The following is a 21,106-nucleotide window of genomic DNA, read 5'->3' as shown; positions in this document are numbered from 1 at the left end:
TAGTTTGGTATGGAACATCTAGTTGCAAACTATCCAGAATTAGAATAATGTGATTTTTTTTTTAATAAAACTTTCCATTTGTTCTTTCAGTTTTGAATTGTACGAATCTCTGAATCCTTTCAGGCCAATATTGATAAACGCGACACTCTGTTGATTAAATCTAGTATTGAAACATTACTTCAAAAGAAGGCTCTCTTTTTTTTGTGGCCAAAAGGTGATGATGTGGAAGACTTTTCTTCAGATGAAGTTTAACGTTGGAATAATGGGTGGGGTTTTTTTTCTTAAATTTCCCTGTAAGTGTCTAGTAACCTATTACGGTAACAAGCATGTTTTTTGATTGACCCTTCCCAACTTTAAGAAAAGGGTTTAGTTTTTTGGTTAGTACAGTGGAGGAGGATCAAGATGGGGTCTAGTTTGTATAGTGACCCAGGACTCTAGTTGAACTTATTCTTCCTTAATTTTATTGGAATTACTATATTCCTTTATGCTACTTTCTTTCCTCCTGTAATGGGATCCGAGGGATAATTGCATTTTGGGATTTATTGGATTGGATACATTTTATTCTTTTGATATATCCTCTGCCTTACATTTGTAAATGAAACATATTATGAAAATAAAAATAACTCTTGAGATGTATTTTCAAAGCACTTAGGGCTCCTTTTATCAAGCTGCGGTAAAAAGCGGCCCTGCGGTAGCATTGGCACATGGATTTGAAGTGCGCTGAGGCCCCTTTTACCGCAGCGAGTAAAAAGCCAAAAAAAATGAAATGGGTGTGTAGTAAGTGAAAACTTGCCACACAGCCATTTCTGGGGTGAGCCCTTACCGCCACCTATTTAGCCCTAATTAGATTTAATTGGGACTTAGGTGCATCAATTTAGGCACAGGATCCGCACTTAAAATTTACATGCGGCCTGAAAAGGGGTGTGGAAACAGGAGGATCATGGGAATTTAGGGGCAGATTGGGGGTGTGGTTTTGAGTTACGCGCAGAAATGTGCTCCACACATTTTCGTTGGTGGAAATGGCAGCACCTAAATTTACGCATGACCTGTCTGCTTATCTATATATATAAAAGGCACCACTGAAGCCTCCAGCCGGAAGTGTGAAGCGCCAGAGATATCCGGTTTCCCATAAAAGGCACCACTGAAGCCTCCAGCCGGAAGTGTGAAGCGCCAGAGATATCCGTTTTCCCCATGAGTGAAGGAAAACAGCACAGCACGAAATCCAGGAAACAGTGAAGGACTCAGAGGGGGAGGGGAGAGAGATGCCCTCACTCTCTCTGTAACAAAAACACAGAACAGCAGGAAACAACACTGAAGGACTGGACTCGGAGGGGGAGGGGGAGGGAGAGGGAGAGAGGGCAGAGACACACACACTCCCACATGCACACTCTGAAGAAAACCTTGTTAGCCCCCGTTTCATTTGCATCAGAAACGGGGTTTTTTTTTACTAGTTATTCTATAAACCACGCTGAACTTTAGATGTAGTTTATAGATACTGCTTAAGAGAGAGAGAGAGTGTGTGTGTGTGGGGGGGGGGGTTCAGGGCCATTTATAGAATTCACCCCTACATTCCTATGGGTTTCTTAGCATTTAGCACACACTAAGGGGGTCTTTTGCTAAGGTGTGCTAGCGTTTAGCGCTAGCTGATTTCTAGTGCAAGCTAAAAACGCTAGCAAACCTTAAATCTATTAGTGCATCTTAGTAAAATGAACCCTTAATTTCCTCCCCCCCCCCATGGCTGATAACTTGGGGGGTCCTTTCACAGAGTGGCGGTAAGCCCAAAGCAAGCTTACCGCTTGGTCTTTCGTTAAGGGCTCCCCGTCACATGGCCATACGATAAGAGTTCTCTTACCGAATGGCCATGTGTGCCTGGGGTCTTTTTACTCATTGCAGTAAAAAGGGCCCTGGCACACGGGAAAAACAGGCCCACGCTGCCAGCGCAGGTCCCTTTTTCCTGCAGCTTCGTATAAGGGCCCCTTGATTTCCATACTACCAAACTTCACTTTCTCAGATTCTTAGAAAGAAAAATAACATGCATGAGATCAACATTACTTTTATTTTGACAAAATATAAAAGCAGCTTTAAGATCTAGATTTAAAAATTACAAACACTACAACTTTTGTTTTTTGGACTCAACCGTAAGATCATCCAAATCGGTCAGCTGCAGAAAATATATACATTGTTTGCAATTCAGTATTTTAGCTATTAAACACTTTCAGCAAACTGTTAAATAATTAACATTCACGTAACGGCCGGTGCTAGGAAAAAATAGAAGCAGCAGTTCCGTCAAATCTTGGTCTATCTGCATTACCAGTGCAATGTTACCAACAAATGCCTTCACCAACATTTCGGCAAATGACACCAGTTGTTTATCTGTAGGCCACATCCCTATTTTGCAAGCCCCTATCCGTGAGGATGCTGCCAGCACTACAGAGTCCGGTTCAAGTTGTACTGATCCTTCTCCCTCACAGCCCTTCTATTTCTCTTTCTTCTCTTCCGCTTCTTTCACTTTTTTGTAGTGTGCATTGAAGAAGGAATCCGTCCCCAACAATTTGTCCCACCATGTGAACGTCGATGCATAGTTCCCGATGAAGTTCATGTGATGGAAGTCATGGAACCGGGCTCCAGCGTAAAAGGGAATTAGGTGTAGTGGATTCAAGGGAATGTCATAACCACTAGAAATCGAAGGACAGGTTAGTGAGAAAAACATACTACTGCCTTTTCAAGAAAACAGTAACAACTTTCTGTAAAGCTGTATATTTTTTTGCTCTTTCGTTCAAACAGGATACAAACTCACTTTACAAGTAGTCCGATATTTTTTTTTTTTTTTGTAGCTGTAGGGGCCCTGGAAAAAGCTGGTTTCAAGAACTGCCTAAGAGTTATCAATAGACTGAGTCCTTCATAAAAAGTTTAAACCGATTTTCACCCACAAATTCCTGGATTTTTTGCAAAAATGGTTCAAATTGATTTTCACCCTATTTTTAAAGCCAACAAAGTGTTTCTTTGGCCCTAATTCTTACCAGTTTTGGATGTTTTAGCTGAGGAGAGAGGAGGAGGAGGAACAGCAGATGCCAGGAAAAAGTGATAAGAACTGTGGTTAGTGGTGAGACTAAGCAATGGGGTCGGAGAAGGGAGGAGTGATCAGGGTTGGCTTAGAAAGCTGTAAATTTTTTTGTGTTTTTTTTTTGTTACATTTGTACCCCGCGCTAGTGTTCAGCCATCTACCTGGAAAAAAAATAAGATGATTTTTTTCCCCTCTAATTTTCTCTAGATTTTGTTTTGTTGTAATAAGGAACAACCATCCACAGACAGTTATATATACTGGAAGGAAGGACTGACATGATTTCAAAGGCTCCCTCATCACCACTTCTGGATAATTTAACAGAAGGGAGCCCAAGAAACGTTCTTTACACAACGCTACAACCATCTGCGCAGTCATCTCTGGTGCAGGTGACCCAACAAAATCATTTGTGCGTGAATTATTTTAATAGGCAGAGCAGCTGCATGAATTCCGATACAGTGACGTGAAGAAACAACTATCTTTCGAAAATCCCTGAAAACATTCTTCTTCAACAAGGCCTACAATTGAGAACCTATCGCCTCACTAAGTCACCTCACCAACCCACTCAATTATGAATGCCCACCTTCTATAACTACCCTAATCACTCTCTTCCTTCTTCTCTCTTCCCTTCCTTGATCGTTACACATTACTAACTGTATCTGATATCCAGAAATGACAATGTTTACAAATCTATGTAAGCCACATTGAGCCTGCAAATTGGTGGGGGAATGTGGGATACAAATGCAATAAATAAATAAAGTCACTTACACACACAGAACAGAAGCAGAGGAAAATTCAATCTACAGCTTCAATGTGCCTCACCGCTAAGTAACGCTTCCCCCACAACCCCACATGAAATAACATTTTTCCTACGCCCAAACAAATTCACACAGTAACACAGTAAATGACAGTAGATAAAGACCTGAACGGTCCATCCAGCCTACCCAACAGTCACACTCATTATCAAGTCATGATTAAAACAACAATGAATGTGATATGAAATACTTGATCGTTGTCTCTCGTTGGTATTTCTGGGACACGGACCGTTAAAGTCCGCCTGGCCTTGTCCTTAGTTTCCCAACTACTGTACATGCACAGAGTGCCAGAATCGGTGGCTGAAGCATCCCACTGAGTTCCTTGGGTAGCATGGAGCCTGGGGCTTAGGCAGGAGACCACTTCAGATGGCAAGGCTTAGGCAGTCCCCCCGCCAGGACTCCACAACGCCATCATTGTTGCTGTCGTCGCTGCCGAGGGGAGGGGGGGCTCGGCGGGAGAAGAGCTGGGAGGAAATGTGTGGCCTAGGGGTATCGTGAAAAAATTACTTAAACACTAAGGGCGCCCGTGAATTGATAACGTTTGGGAACCGCTGTCTTGCAGGCTGCCTGGAAAGAAGGAGCTGAAGTAGAACACTCCTGGGTCTGAAAAGAAATGGTGAAACTATGCTCTAGGCAGTTTCCTCAGAAATTAAGCCCTGGCTATTTCAATACAGTTTTAGAACAAAATAACTGAAAGAGAATTGAAAGTAGTGCAGGAACTCTCAGTACATTGTGTATTTTGTCTCAATGGGAAATTTAATGCGAACGGTGACTTACTGGAAACTATAAATAAACAATAAATTGGTAGTGTCCACGATAGGCTTATATCTATCAGCGACTACAGTAAATCTCACCCAGACAGCAGCAGCCAAAGCAATTATATTTTAACAGGGTCTTGAGACAGACAATGCTGCCCTATAGCAAGCATCCTGCAAACAGGGTATTTACCCATACCTGTGCACATCAATGGTTTCCATCAGTCTCACGATCACCCAGGCCCACAGAAAGATCATATGATCACAGAAAACCACGATGCCGATGAAGAATCCAATGCCGAGGATGATAGTCTCCGCTGGGTGAGCGTACTCAGCTTGCATTCCAAAAGGTGCCTGAAGAGATTTAGTTGGTTAAATCAAGCTACGTAGCCAGGGCTGACTCAGTCATTAGGAAAACCAGGCATTGCCTATGGTGCTTGCATGGGAGGGGCAGCAGCCACAGACCACAGTTAGACCACAAGTCAGCTTTTACCTTCAGGGAGGGTGGGCAATTTTCAAATAGGCCATTTACCTGGAAAAATGGATTTTGATGACGCACTATATATCTATCTATATAGGGGTAATATTCAAAGTGATTAAACTGGGCAGCCTTCCAAGCGGTACTGAGAAAAACTTTTAGTCGAGCTTACCACTGCTGGCTGCTCCCCCAAAGCTCACAGTCTCCACAAGTCTTACCAAATGAGAAAGGCTCAGAACTGACACTCTGTCCCACACTCTACAGTAAACCTCTTTTATTCTCGTTTCTTTTTTTAAGATTGTTGTGCTGGAAAAGGAAAGCCCCACAGGAAACAGGGGAGAGGTTAAGGGAGGGAAGAAGTAAATTTGCATGGCACCACAGCCAGGGATCTGAAAACCTCCCGATACAGGACTCTGCAGACTCAAGTCACCCACAAAGCTAAAATGGGGACAGCAAATCATTCAGAACCAGAGGATGAAAAGTGTGTCCATCCACCTGTAGAAGATAGAAAATACTGAGGAGCTGGACTGGATGCCAAGAGAGGTATGTCTCAGCTCAGTTTTATATCTCCACCTGCTGGTTGATGGACACAATTATCCCACAGGTTCCGGAATAGTGGGACGCTACATAATGAAATGTGCAATTTCTGAAGTAGTTACATACAAATGCCACGTTGTGGCAAGTCATTACCGTAAACTCGTGGTGAACTTTGTGGATATATTTGTATATCCTCTTATGATGCAACAGCCTATGCAGAAAATAGTGCCAGGTATCCTCAATTATGGCACAACCCAAGCACTCAGCAAAGATTTTATACCTAGAAAACAGCAAAGAGATAAAGCAAACAGTAAATAGCAACAACCATAAAGCACAATTTTGCCAAAAGAAATGAAGACTTCTAACAGGTGTTACTAACCACACATTTAACTGCCCTTATTATTTTTCACACAGTCATGTGTTTTACACACATACAAAAATTTCTTATTACAGAAAAGGCTTGATAAGGGTCAGAGCAAAGATCCACAGAGATGCCAAGATACCCAATTACTGGCTGAAGACTTTTTGGTCAGCCCTCATTTTGGGGCCCTTTTACTAAGCTGGTGTCCACGAATTCTTCTACAAGGAGAGAGAGAGACAAACATTCTCCACGTCATCTACAGTATTTGCCAAGTCAAAAAGCTCCAGGCATTTATTCTGTGGTTAATTTTCTCTTTCTGGTGGTCAATATGCTTCATTATTAAATCCAAATCCTTCTCCTTTCCCCTCCCTTCCTCCTTCTCTCTTCTCCACTCCTTCTCCCCACTTTCTCTGTCATCCTCATCCTCCTCCCTCCCCTCCCTTCCTCTTCTCTCTTTCCTCCTCTATTTTCCTCTCCCTCCATCTTTACCCCTTCTCCAAAAGGTGCTAATTAACTTAGGGGTTTCTTTTACAAAGCCATGCTAGCATTTTTAGCTTGTGGCCAACGTTTCAGTGTTTACCGCAAGCTAAAAATGCTAGTGTGGCTTTGTAAAAGGCCCCCTTAACCAGCTGAAAAATGTTGGCTAAGTTGAAATGCTTTTTGATACAGAATTCATACTTTTGGATTTAATAATTACTCTTTTCTATCTCAAGGCAAGTTACAAAAAGATACACAAGCTACACACACATTCTAATGCTATTCCCTCTAAGCAAAGGGTTCTCAACCAGTCCTCGGGACACACCCAGTCAGTCAGGTTTTCATGATACAGACAATAAATATGCATGAGACACATTTGCATACAATGGGCACAGAACATGCAAATTTATCTCATGCACACTCACTGTGGATGTCTTGAAAACTAGACTGGTTCTTGAGGACAGGGTTGAGAATCTCTGCTGTAAACTGAGCGGAGAACCCTCCACCAACAGCCCTGCCAACAGGTGGCACTGTTTCACCCATTAAAGAATAACAAGTACATATAAATAAGCTTGCTATATATTTGTGAAATGAATGTGTGACGGATTGTTCTGCTGTCATGTATAAATCTGCAGCCATTAGCTCTGTCTTGTAAATTCTGCAATAATTGTCAGAGGCAATGTACCATTTTGGCATTGAATTCCAGTCATAAGGAATATTAAAGTACTCTGTGAAATAGTATGTGCCACAGATCATAGGCAGCTGGATGCAGAAGTGGTTGAAGAGTAACATCTTGAAGCATCTCCATTGTTTCTCCAGTGTTTCTGGTTTGTCCTAGAATAAATAAAGTGGATAAAATTTGTAGTATTATTTCCCAGCGTTTGCTTCCATTTTTATATCTCTGTCCCTCTATTGCAGTAACAATATCTTGGCCAGGGGCTGCAGGTGTGTAGGAGCTGTGATATGGAAATGATGGGCCAGATGAACTATACAGCTTTTTCTTCCATGGTGAAAAAACTTTGGACATAGTTATACAAAGCATCAAACATGTCGCCTAAATGCTTCTTTAGAATATGGATTTAACTCGTATGTCTCCAGTAGTAGTTCAAGGTGAATTGCATTCGAGTGCACTAGGTGTTTTCCTGCCTCCAGGGGGCACACAATCTAAGAGGGCAATTCTATGAAGTGGTGCCTAAATAAAGACACTACGAGACGCACTTAGAAACAATTCTGTAATGGCATTGAGGTGCGCCTACTCTGTTACATAATACAAGCGCAAAGCCACTTTGGTGCGCCAACAGTTAGGCATGACTATTTAGGCCAAATCAACGGCTGGTGTAAGTTGCCAGACTTAAGTGCGCTACGCATAACAACCTTCTACAAGAGTGCGCATCACACAGCAACAGTGCATGCTCTGCCCACATGTTCACTTCACTTTCGGTTACTCGCTATGCAAGTTGTGTGTTAATTTTACAGAATAGCACCAAACACTTACACATGAATAAGCCAATTAATGGTGTCAATCCCTGCACGAGTGCCACTACTCTACACACTACAGCATGCTTTACTAAGTAGTAAATTTAAAACAAACCGGAGAAAATATTTCTTCACTCGACATGTAATTAAAATCTTGAATTTGTTGCTAGAATTAGCTTAGCAGGGTTTAAAAAAGGTTTGGATAGTTTGCTAGAAGAAAAGTCCATAAGCCATTATTAAGGACTTGGGAAAATCCACTGCTTATTTCTAGGATACAATACAAAGGGTAGTAGAATTTAAGACAAGAGTAAGCAATAGCTTCCAAATAGGTTTTTCAGGGAAAGTCTCATATAGTCACCGGTGCTGTTTTTATTTCAATAAGGTACCACTGGAATTAAGCACAACCCAATCAGGAAGTCTCAAGGTTGATCTCTATGTTGTAAGTAAAATGGTGTGTCATATCTCTGAATTAGGACACATAATACTGATTTACATAAGGGATTCAAATTTCATGCTACAATTTCTGAAAAAGTAAAAAACAACTGGCTGAAATGTTTTAAAATATACTGACATAATTCAGCTGTATGGATGATTTTCTCTTTAAAGATTGACATATCTATCACCCCTTATTATTTTAAATTACACCGGCTTCCGGTTTCAGCAAGATGTTATTTTAAGCTGTATACAATGGTTTATCAAACTTTACAAGGAAATATACCTTCCTATTGGACAGGGTTTTTTTCTGTATTAAAAAGACACTACGGGGCAAATAAAAACTCTTTATTACCTCCAGTTAAATCAGTTAAACATAATCAGTCTCTATTCCCTATCGAACCGTGACAGTTTGGAATGATTTACCATTATTTGTGCATTCCTTAACTCATTTTCAATCTTTTCGAACATCAAGGGCTGAAAGCAGATCTGACAACAAATTTTGTAAAAGCTACAAAATGAAATAAGAAGCCAAGAAAGGAGAGGTACAAGTAAAATGGGGGAATGATGAGGTTAACACATGAGACCCCGCCAATGTGATGACAAAAAAAGAATGAGGCCCAAGTAGCCCAATTTACCTCCTGTTACAATACAAAGTATTAAACACAGGACAAGAATAACTGGATATAACCACTAAGACAACTGCTGCTGTACTTCTTTCTTTTAAGTTTTCTGGATCTCAAAGATAGAGCACACAATTATTACTCCAAAAAATAGAACATATCAAAATCCATTCAACATTTTTCTTAATTTCTTACAAGAAACTCAAGAACAACCCCCTTCCCTGAGAGAACTACTTATTTCTATAGCTCTGTCGGATGCAGATGATATGTATTGATATTTTAAATCTGTACCAGGTTTTGGTCCTCTGCTGGTGAAACTTATCAAATATGACTAAAGTAAAGTAGGTTATTGGATTTAAACACACATCTCTTCAGTAGTAGCTTAACATGAGTTATATTAAGATCAATGTACCAGTCAGTCCCTGCTCTATGGGGGTTTCTGTATCCTCAAGGTACACATATAAACCAAATGGGTCACTACAGGAAAAGTTTTTACCAAAAAGATGGTAAAGGCTGTGATTGGAAAAGTCAGAGTCTAAGATTTAAAAGCAATTTCAGATAGACAGTGTTTAGGCTGGAGCTAAATTTGGCAACAGAGGGTATTTGATTGCAGTTAATCTAAAATTGCATCACTGATAATACAGGTTTGCGATGTAGATTTAGCAGTGGCAGAAGGAAATCTAGTTAATTCCTGTGTAGCATATGCTTGGGCTTTATGTGAGGTGACAAGGTGGATTGTTTCTCATCTGTACCTCCTTTACATCCCGAAGTAACACATCACATATTCGAATACTTTACAAACAGATGTTCAAGTACTCTTGTACCATAAAATGTGAAAGTTAAAACAATTAAACGACACAATCTTCTTCCTAGATAGAAACCTAAGTTTACACGTTTAAAACTGAAGCGAATATTATCATTATTACATATTTACAGCCATTGCATTCTAGTGCGGCGCACCCCCACCCCCACGGACCCATGTTTTCATTTAAACATCCAGCGACTTTCATCAGCGATCGTACCTGCTGGATTTTGTATTTCTGCATGGCAGGTATAAATTGGAAGATGAGCCCGGGCAGGCAGAAGAGGAAATAAATTAGCTCGTGCACAAGAAGCGAGCCCCAGGTGGCAATTTGGAACTTGCTGAAATTGTCCAGCATGTAGTTCCAGGCGTTTCGGAAGGGCTCCTGCAGCGGGTTCTCCGGAAGCAGCGAGTCCACGTACTCCATGGCCAAAAAAGCCGAAGTGATGATGCTCTCATTGCGCTCCATAGGGGAGAGGTTGCTGGCCAAACTTCAGGAGCGACTACAGCAATGGTCCTAAGCTCCGAACAAATAACAGCGCAGACGGTACTCGCGCACCTACCACACTACCACCTGCAACAGCAGCGGAAGCTCCAGCCCTCCCCACCTCCTTCCTGGTGACGGCGAATGCAGAATGGGCCCACGCCGGCAGACATATCCTCATTGGCCCGCGCAGTGGACCGATGTTGCGCTTGCCACCGGCGGCCCAGTGAACTTGGCTGACGTCACATGGGCAGGGGCGTTAACCACGGCAGAGAGCCAATGAGAGGCTGGGGGAGGGTGATGGCGAGCCCCGAAGGCCACTACTGCACTCTTCCGTAAACAGGGACAGGGTGGGTGGAAGGAAGATGGCTCTGTTGTTTTTTTTTACCCCAGACCCTCCCTACGGAGCAGAAATGGAAAGGAGCACAGCCTAGACTTAAGCACTGTGCTCCAGTGACTAAACTGGAACTGTTAGAACCGCTTCGTCCATAAAACAGTAGTAGGACATCTATTGGGGGAAGATTATTTTTCACCTCCCCCTCCCACCCAATTCAGCAACGTCACTTCTACAGCCCAGCCCGGAAAATTGCTCTCGCTCACATCCGCCGCCGTTCCTAGGACTAGAGCTACTTCAAAGTGGCCTAATTCCTACATACAGCCACCTCCTCTTTTTTTTTTTTTTTAATCATTTGGATTAAGGTTAATTTAACATTATAATAATACAAAATCATCTAGCGCCGATTGGTATTGTATTTGTTAACTAACAGGTTATGTATGCGGAACAAAACGCTTCAAACGAAGCATAAGACAAAGGCGCTAATAGGAGGAAACATTCTTAGGGTACATTGGAGATTGCTGCATGTTTTGATAAATATTTACGCTTACATTTAGAAGTTGGGGAAATAAATGCCTTTAGAGAAACGTTTTATTTCCTAAAAACAATAATACAGTATTCCACCTTGAAGAAAAACTACACTGTTGCAGGAATTGATGCATGAATTTATGATACTTCAGGAGTCAGACAGCACACCAGAATGAGAGAGAAAGCTTCTTTATTTGCCAGCAAACAAAGTAGAACATCAGCATTAAGTCTCTTCTTCTCTTTCTCAGCTCTCTGTGTCTTTCTCTCAGCTCTCTGTCTCGGCTGCTTCTCTTCTTATGCTGTCTTCTCCTTCTTCTGTCTGTTCCTTCTGTCCTTCTCTCTCTTCTGAGCTCCTTCTGACGTAAACTGCTTCTTCTCCCACTTAAATACAGTTCTATCTAGCCTAGCCTAGCCCCCTTACTCTCCAATTGGTTAAGGAATAGATTGATTACCTTGCCTCAACCAATCAGCTCCATACAAATATCAGTTACATAGGTTCCAGACATCCTAAACTGACCTGTGACCTGGGGCCCCTTACACCAGACATTTGGGCTCCAGTCTCTTACATGTTATTATGATTGATTTCTCATATTCCTAGTACTAACTGCTAACTAAACTCTGGCATTCATTAAAGGGGTCAAGGGCCAATCTTACTTAATAGCATACATATCAGGTTATTACTTTCAAGACCATTTCTACATTTTACCTATAATTAATCAAGGAGAAGAGAGCTGACTAGTCCTGACCTCTTTCACCTATCAGCTTATACATTGAACCAGCCAGAACTGCAGATAAGTCAAAACACATGTTTGACCTCTTCACTGCAGTCCTTGCTTAGAAAGTCAGACAAAGAATTGAACAAATATTCTACATAGAAATTACAGAATAAAACATATTCTAAAATAAGCATCCTTATAAAACATATTCTACATACTTATAATGGTCTATATATCTAAGCTATCTCCTTATAACAAAATCTACATATCAAGAACTTCTGAAATTATTTCAGCTTTAAACTACAGTATGCCTAACAGTATACAGATGTTGAGCTAGCATTTATTATTCACAAGGGTGAAAGAAATTCCTGTTTCTGACCTTTTTAACCTTTTGCTCGGCAAGCTAGACATTGAAATAATATGAACCATCTGGCATTTCTTCACTTTAGTTGAAAGGTAAAAAATTAGAATTCAAACTTCAAGCTTTTAATATCATTTCTCAGAGTTAACACTTTCTTTGCCCATGGCTGCCTCATTCCCCCCTTTGAGACTAAAATCAGCTTATGCAGAGATAAGTCTCACAACTCAAACTCTGGAGATTATAGTGATCCTAACTAGGAATAGACTTATGAACCACCATTACCCTACTTGTTAAGGTTCGACGGCATACTGCCGAAGCACATGAGGCCAGGAAACAAAACAACAACCCTGCTAAAACTAAGACTATTAGGGAAATAAACAAGGGACGTATCCAGGAGGTCAATGACCACCACCAGGAGGTAAGGTCTAATCCTCCTCGGTAATCCTCCACATTAAGGCTGGCCAACTGTAGGACTTTATCCATAGCATGCCTAACTACATGCGTCCTATTTATGACAATAGTACAACACTCTGAAGAATTTAGCACTGTGCAGAGGCCACCCTGGGCTGCAAAGAGATAGTCAAGACCCATACGGTTATACCGAGAAACTATACTTAATTCATTAATTTGATCCTGCAATGCATTGACTACCACGTTCAGCTCATGAACTAGAACATGAAGTAGGGATTGAAGTCTCCGGGTGGCCATACCTAGTTCAGTAATACCCGCTACCGGGCCCCCAATTGGAATCCAGGCCGTAGCAGAAAGGGCTACAAGTCTCTTTTTAGTCAGAGGATAAGTAGAATTGATATACTGGAGGGCTAATTCAATCGCCTCATCCTCTGTGGCAACGGAGGAAGGTAAAGACAAGGCCTCTCGCTTAGAGCGGTGCGGGGATGGTGGTTTGAGAAGAGGAATAACTTTAGGAAAATAATTCAAGGTTACCAATACACAAAAATCATATGTGGGGGGAAGAATCATGTGGAGGACATTATCACAGAGCCAGTAATGACCAAGGAGAGGGCGACGAAAGTTCCCAATAAATGTAGGCACAGGATGGAGATTAGGATGCCCATAATGCGAGCCCCTATCCCAGGGGGAACGAAGAAGAAATGGAGACTTTGTACACCATAGGTGCCAATCCCCAATTGTGACAGACCGCTCATATGATGCAACCCCTTCATACCCCGGGGACTTATGAAAGTAGAAAATAGGATGGGACACTATAGTCTTCTCAGTAGTATAGTTAGGAGCCAGATAATCACCTTGGTCATAATCTACAGGTATGGTAGTAGGGCACATAGGAGTACCTGGAGAAACTACCCACACAGGTTCCTCCTTCTCTGGGAGAACATTAGTATAGTTACAGGGAATGGGAAGAACAGTTGAGATGTCTCTTGTTAAACAAAACACTCCAGAAGCTGGATAGGGAGACGTAAAAACTGGCCTTAGAGAAGAGTCAGAGGGGGAAGTAGCATTATAAAAGGACCACCAAGTATAATCCTGGCTCCAAGGGCCTGAACTCGAAAAGTAGGGAGGTATAAGAGCTGGGAGCTGCACAGGAACAGGAACAGCTGGGACATCTGTAGTATAAGGAGAAAATCGGGAACACACAATACAAGGGGAAGTAATCTTTGCCTGACTAATTAGTTCCTGGACAGAGTGTAACCAAAGGTTGGAACGAGTTGGGGTTTTAGGAACAAGGAGGCAAGGAGTAGAAAACAACAAAAGCATCCAAACTACTAACATTTTCTTTCTTCCTAATCTAAAACAAATACAGCAAACTAATTAAGCAATAATATTTCAACAGTCTGTGCTAATCACAGATTACTCTCATATAATGTTCTCAGTCTTTGAGTTCTTATACCAGTTGGGATAGACCCTCAACTGACAAGGATCAAGCTCTCAAATTCCAAGAAAGCCAGAATCTGGACAGAAAGAGTCTCAGTGTGAAGCCGAAGTTCAGCAGCTCCTGCAGTATGCAGTTGACCCTTCTTTTCAGCTAGTAGATTCTTTGGTTCGGGTCAAGCGCAACTTCAATGGCTCCGCTGGATCTCTTTCTGCTCTCCACTGTTTAGGCTCCGTCTGATCCGTGCTGGGCTCAGTCTGGTCAGCAGACTTAATTCGAGACCAATGGACCCATGGAGTAATCCCTGCGACCTTCACAGCTGCAGGGGTAGAAAGCAAAACAGTAAAAGGTCCTTTCCATCGGGGCCCCAAAGGCTGGAGCCTCCAGTCTTTCACCCAAACTCTATCCCCTGGCAGGAAGGAATGTACCTGAGCCTGGAAGGGGACAGGGTTTATTTCTCTCACATAAGACTGAAGCTCAGAAATTATCTTGCCCAAGAGGGCTACCTGCTCCTGCACCTGGGCAGACCCTAAAATCCCTATGTCTCCCTTAATTCCCTGCAAAATGGCTGGGGGCTTCCCATACACAATTTCAAAGGGAGAGAGGGCTGTTCCTTTAGTTGGAGTGCATCGGAGGCGGAAGAGGGCTAGTGGCAGTGCCTGTGGCCATTTCAGTTGGGTTTCCTGACAAATCTTTGCTAGGCTATTTTTCAAGGTTCTGTTTGCCCGCTCAACCTGCCCTGAACTCTGGGGACGATAGGCACAATGCAATTTCCAGGTAATGCGCAATGCGCGGGACAGGGCCTGAAGTGTAGCTTCAACAAAGGCGGGACCATTATCTGAACCTATAGCAAGGGGCAGTCCATACCTGGGGATGACATCCCTAAGGAGGGCTCGAGCTACTTCTGTGGCTCTCTCAGTAACTGTAGGATATGCTTCCACCCACCCAGAAAAGGTACAGACCATGACCAAGAGGTATCGGAGCCTACCGCTCCTGGGCATTTCTGTGAAGTCTATAACTAGGGACTCAAAGGGTGTTAGTCCCCTAGACTGAACTCCTGGTGGAATACGGGGTCCCTGACGGGCATTATTCTGGGCACAGAGAGTACATCGGGCAGAGGCAGTGGCAACCAGACTATCCAATCCTTCCAGCACCACTACTCGACTGAGTAGGCGGGCTAGTGCTGTTTTCCCTAAGTGTGATAGGTCATGAGCTTGAGACACTACAGGCCAAGCTAGGTGGCGTGGCACCAGAACTCTGGTATCAGGGAGATGTAACCAGCCATCAGGTCTCCTTACTGCACCTTCCTCTTGAGCCCATTTCTCTTCCATTTGGGTATACATAGGCGTCCATTCTTGCAGTCGAATTTGGAACAGGGGAGTCACAGTACTTGCTGGGGGTCCTCGAGCAGCTTCCTTGGCCACCCGATCAGCATGGCGGTTCCCTCGGGCCACTGGAGTATCTACCCTTTGGTGTCCCCTGCAGTGAATGACAGCTACCTTCTTAGGGGCCCACACAGCCTCTAGCAGCTGAAGTATTTCAGGTCCATACTTAACAGGTTGGCCTGCGGCATTTATGAGTCCCTTTTCCTTATACAAAGCTCCATGAGCATGTAGAGTTGTGAAGGCATACTTGGAATCAGTATAAATGTTGGTCACCAGTCCTGCTGCTAACTCCAGAGCTCGTATGAGGGCCACAAGTTCTGCTTTCTGGGCTGAAGTTCCTTGGGGCAGGGCTCTTGCTTCTATCACCTTGTCTTCTGTCACCACAGCATAGCCTGCCAATCGCTTAGAGTTCTCCACATAACTGCTTCCATCTGTGAAATAAATTACATCTGGGTCCCTCCACGGAACATCTTTAAGATCTGGTCGACTGGAGTACACTTCATCCATGGTTTGGATACAGTCATGATCCGGTGGTCCCTCAGATGCTGGCAAAAGAGTGGCGGGATTAAATGTAGCCACTGTTTCCAGGTGTATCCGTGGATTCTCACACAAGCTAGCTTGGTACTTAACCATGCGGTTATTTGTAAACCAGTGGTTGCCCTTATATTCCATGAGGGTAAGAACTGCGTGGGGGACTTTAACAACCAGTTCTTGCCCCAAGGTCAGCTTATCAGCTTCCTGGACCAGTAAGGCTGTTGCTGCAATGGCCCTCATGCAGGCTGGCCATCCTTTAGCCACTCCATCCAGCTGTTTAGACAGGTATGCAACAGGCCTCTGCCAGGATCCCATCATCTGGGTCAACACTCCCAGAGCAACCCCCTGTCGCTCATGGACATACAGTGAGAAAGGTTTCTCCACATCAGGAAGGCCTAACGCAGGGGCTTGGAGTAGGGCTTTCTTTATGGCAATGAAGGATTGTTGAGCTGTAGGTCCCCATTCAAATGGTTCCTTTTCACCCCCCTTTGTGGCCTGGTAAAGGGGTTTCACCATCAATGCAAAATTTGGAATCCAAATTCTGCAGAATACAGCTGCTCCCAGAAATTCCCTAACTTCCCTTCTGGACTTGGGTTGGGGAATTGCAGCAACTGCTTGCTTCCTACTGACATCCAGTCTCCGACTTCCCTGGGAAATACAGAAGCCCAGATACTTCACTTCTGACTGACAAAGTTGGGCCTTTGAGCGTGAGACCTTATAGCCTGCATCCAAGAGTAACTCCAGCAATTCTCTGGTAGCCTCAAAACACTCTTCCTGAGTCACTGCTGCAATCAGGAGGTCATCTACATACTGGAGTAAAACTCGCCTGGAAGGCTCAGATTTAAAAGTCTTAAGGTCTTGTCCTAGGGCAGTCCCAAAAATGGTGGGGGAGTTCTTGAACCCCTGTGGCAGGCGGGTCCATGTATACTGAAGCTTCCTTCCTGTTACTGGGTTTTCCCATTGAAAGGCAAAAAGCAGTTGACTGGCGGGGGCCACCCGAATACAAAAGAAGGCATCTTTTAGATCTAGTGTCGTGAAATGGGTAGCTCCAGAAGGTATCAATCCTAGCAGGACATATGGATTAGGCACTACAGGGTGTAATGAAATAGTGGATTTGTTAACCACCCGTAAGTCTTGGACTGGCCGGTAGTCCTCAGTCCCTGGCTTCTGAACTGGCAACAGTGGCGTATTCCATGGAGACTGACAAGGACGAATAATTCCATGGGATAACAGACGATTCAGGTGTGCTTGGATCCCTTCCAGAGCCTTTCTGGGAATTGGGTATTGGCGAAGATGGATTGGCCGGGCATTTGGAAGTAAGTCTACATGGACAGGAGGAATATTTCGGGCCAACCCTGGGGGATTATCTTCTGCCCATACCCCACTGACCTGAAAGCTATCTGCCAGGGGTAGGTCAACTTGGCCATGTGACTGATGCAGCCGCCATTCTTCTTCAAGGGGGCAGCAGAAACTCAATATACCCTTTGGGCTAGCTGTCGGGGGCCGAAAGGAGACTGAAGTCTGGCCATCAGAGTCAAAGGAAATTTGGGCCCTAAGCTTGGACAGCAGGTCTCGACCTAACAAAGGGATTGGACAGTCTGGCATATACAGGAATTCATGAGTGACTGTGTGTGAGCCTAATTGGCATCTACGGGTCGTCAGGAAGGGCCTCCGGTTCTGCACCCCCGTGGCTCCCACCACTCGGACAGTTTTTCCAGACACAGGCGCTAATCGCTCCGTCACAACAGAATGTTCAGCTCCTGTATCAATCATGAATGGAATTGAGCGGCTCCCTATAGTTAACTTGACCATAGGTTCCTGGGAGCCCAGTTTGTAGGAACCCGGTCTGTCCTATTCGTCCCATTCTGCCATCTCGGCTATCCCGATGATGTCAGATTCAGCAGGCTCATATCTTCCCTCTCGAACTCGGCCTCGGCTTCCTCGATCTCCTGGTCCCCTTCTCAGTCCCTGGCACCTCTGGGGGCATTCATCTTTCCAGTGCCCTCTTTCCTTACAGTAGGCACACTGATCCCTCTCCAATCTTGGTCTGGGATTCTCCCCCCTTGGCCGGGATTGATTGAAGGAATCTCGGGGCCTGGCTGGTGGTCCGGGGTCCCACTTTGGCTTCCCATTAGCTAGAGGTCGACCTCGATTAAGGGTGGAATTAGTAATGGCTGCCGCTAAAAGGTCGGCCTTCTTCTGCATCTTCCGGTCAGCCTCTCGGCGCACCTCCTGATCTCTATTAATGAAAACCTTGGTTGCGATCTCAATTAGCTGGGTGGTATTCATCCCTGCGAATCCCTCCTGACGCTGCAACTTCTTCCGGATATCTGGCATACTCTGGGCCACCAATGCGCTATTCACCATTCTCTGGTTTTCTAGGGCTTCAGGGTCAAATGGGGTGTATGTTCTGTAGGCTTCAATTAGTCGCTCTAAAAAGGCCCCAGGGGATTCAGTTGCCCCTTGGAGAATTTCAGAGACCTTTGCCAGATTAATGGGCCTCTTTATGCCTTTCCTCATACCTTCCAGCAAGTCCCGGCAATAGCCAGACAACAGTTCATAGTGCTGCTCATTATTTGGATCCCAAACTGGAGCTGTGCGAGGAAACCGAGCTCTAACCCATTCCTCTAGGTTCTGTGTCCCCTCGGGGGCACGCGCTCGCGTGATGGCCTCAGCATTTTGCAAAATCTTCCGCCTCTCCTCAGTTGTGAAGAGGGTCAGGAGAAGTTGTTGACAATCAGTCCAGGTTGGGTTATGGGTGGCCATAATGCTAGCCACTAGGTCCACCACTGCCTGAGGCTTTTCAGTATAAGAGGGGTAATGCGTCTTCCAATTCAGGAGATCGGTGGTTGTGAAGGGTACATACTGATAGGCCTGTGCCTGTATAACCTGACCCTGATTATTAGGATCCGGTCGAGTGGTAGTTACCTGACGGAGTGGCAGAACTCTCGAGGAGGTGGGAATGGAATCTGAGGTAGAGCTAGGAGCTACCCTCCTATCATGCTCAAAGGTGATTGCAGCAGGTCTAACCCATTCAGGGGAGGTAGGTTGAAACCCTGAGGGATGGGGAGGGATACTCATAGACTGAGAGGTGGTCACAGGTGAGTCAGTCCATTGAAAGGGATGCCGGGCCCCTAATGAGTGGGTAGGGGTACTAGAGGGAGAGGCTGGGCTGTCAGGAGTTGAGGAGTCAGGGAGTGGAGCCCAAAGCGGGTCTTCGGAGGTTAACAGGGAAGGATGTGGCAGAAGAGGGTAGAGACTAGCTGAAAAGTCCAACCTAGGATGTGGTGGGGTTCGCACAGTAGGGGAGGAACTATCCGGAGAAGCCTGTACTGGAGAAGCTTGGGCTGGGCGGCGTGGATCTCTAGGGGCGGCACGGAACCCCAACAATGGGCCATAAGGTGGTGGCTCAAGATCTGAGGGGTCATCAGAGAGTATGGGTTTCTCAGGCAGGGTAGGGGCGGAAGCCACCGATTGGTTGGTAGGCTTCCTGGGGCTCTTTCCCTCTTCCAGTTTAGATTTTCTAATCTTTCTTTGAGCACGGCCTAACATGAATTTTACTGGGGATCCCATATAAGTTTTCAACCAAGAGGGAGGGTCAGTCACAAGGCTGTCCCAGGAATCTATATAAGGGAGTTGTTCAGAATATTCTGGTTCTCCTACAACTATGCTGTAGACCTTCCGGATTACTTCAATATCTAAGCTGCCACTAGGGGGCCACCCCACTCCCATAGATGGCCACTCAACTTCACACAAGGTTCTTAAAGTACTTGAGCTTAAAGTCTATCCATAGTCATTAATTAAAAATCCTTTTTTAAAATTCTTAAGCATACAATCTAGGGGGGTAGCAATTTGTCTAGACGATTTCCCACCCATAATGCTTACAGTTACAACACACAAAGGGGGAGGGAATTTTTTGAAAGTGCAGTAAGGGGTCCGCACTCTCGAGACACTAGGTAGACAGACAGCAATCGCTTCCTTCCGTCGCTGGCCAATTGAACTCGCGTTAATTGGAAACGCAGCTATAAGAAGTCCGCACTCAGTTAATCATTCACGCATCACACATTCCATACAGAAAATCCCACCCAACAATTTCAAATTTCTCAGATACAGATAAGCTCAAGCGTTTTCGCTTCTAATCTCCACTAGACTAGAAGGTACTAGGGCCTTCGCTGAGAGTTGATCAGGCTCTCCTTCCCCCAATTTTTGAGGGGCTGGTTTACAACTTTCTAGCTAGAATTATAATACAGAATACAAAATACATACCCGGCGAATGTTCTCCAGTCTCTTCGGGGGCGTGGGTTCGAATCCCACCGCTGCCACCAAGAATTGTTGCAGGAATTGATGCATGAATTTATGATACTTCAGGAGTCAGACAGCACACCAGAATGAGAGAGAAATCTTCTTTATTTGCCAGCAAACAAAGTAGAACATCAGCATTAAGTCTCTTCTTCTCTTTCTCAGCTCTCTGTGTCTTTCTCTCAGCTCTCTGTCTCAGCTGCTTCTCTTCTTATGCTGTCTTCTCCTTCTTCTGTCTGTTCCTTCTGTCCTTCTCTCTCTTCTGAGCTCCTTCTGACGTAAACTGCTTCTTCTCCCACTTAAATACAGTTCTATCTAGCCTAGCCTAGCCCCCTTACTCTCCAATTGGTTAAGGAATAGATTGATTACCTTGCCTCAACCAATCAGCTCCATACAAATATCAGTTACATAGGTTCCAGACATCCTAAACTGACCTGTGACCTGGGGCCCCTTACACCAGACATTTGGGCTCCAGTCTCTTACATGTTATTATGATTGATTTCTCATATTCCTAGTACTAACTGCTAACTAAACTCTGGCATTCATTAAAGGGGTCAAGGGCCAATCTTACTTAATAGCATACATATCAGGTTATTACTTTCAAGACCATTTCTACATTTTACCTATAATTAATCAAGGAGAAGAGAGCTGACTAGTCCTGACCTCTTTCACCTATCAGCTTATACATTGAACCAGCCAGAACTGCAGATAAGTCAAAACACATGTTTGACCTCTTCACTGCAGTCCTTGCTTAGAAAGTCAGACAAAGAATTGAACAAATATTCTACATAGAAATTAC

General features: G+C 44.2%; 1 protein-coding gene across 2 annotated transcripts; it reads right to left on the bottom strand.

The window, feature by feature from the left end:
* Positions 1–2,037: 2,037 nt before the first annotated feature.
* Positions 2,038–10,486, bottom strand: MSMO1 (methylsterol monooxygenase 1). Of its 2 annotated transcripts, none has more exons than XM_030213134.1 (5): positions 10,381–10,486; positions 7,170–7,318; positions 5,800–5,926; positions 4,831–4,985; positions 2,038–2,675 (listed from the first exon to the last, which is right to left on the bottom strand). In XM_030213134.1, the coding sequence occupies exons 1-5, from the start codon at positions 10,480–10,482 to the stop codon at positions 2,477–2,479; spliced, it is 732 nt and encodes a 243-aa protein (XP_030068994.1). In that variant the 5' UTR covers positions 10,483–10,486; the 3' UTR covers positions 2,038–2,476. The 2 variants fall into 2 exon arrangements, with proteins under 2 accessions (XP_030068994.1, XP_030068993.1); XM_030213133.1 differs by having other exon boundaries at positions 10,038–10,451.
* Positions 10,487–21,106: the final 10,620 nt, after the last annotated feature.

Source organism: Microcaecilia unicolor, chromosome 8 (genome assembly GCF_901765095.1).
Source record: "Microcaecilia unicolor chromosome 8, aMicUni1.1, whole genome shotgun sequence".
Classification (NCBI taxonomy): domain Eukaryota; kingdom Metazoa; phylum Chordata; class Amphibia; order Gymnophiona; family Siphonopidae; genus Microcaecilia; species Microcaecilia unicolor.
Note: the sequence above shows the minus strand (reverse complement) of the source record. Positions and strands in the feature narration are given on the sequence as shown.

Excerpts from the sequence above, each read along its gene's own strand:
- MSMO1 (XM_030213133.1), bottom strand. The coding sequence starts at position 10,286 with ATGGAGCGCAATGAGAGCATCATCACTTCGGCTTTTTTGGCCATGGAG. Across the intron at positions 5,927-7,169 it reads TGGAATTCAATGCCAAAATG|GTATAAAATCTTTGCTGAGT; the intron begins GTACATTGCCTC and ends GCTGTTTTCTAG. Across the intron at positions 2,676-4,830 it reads GAAACCATTGATGTGCACAG|TGGTTATGACATTCCCTTGA; the intron begins GTATGGGTAAAT and ends TTCGATTTCTAG.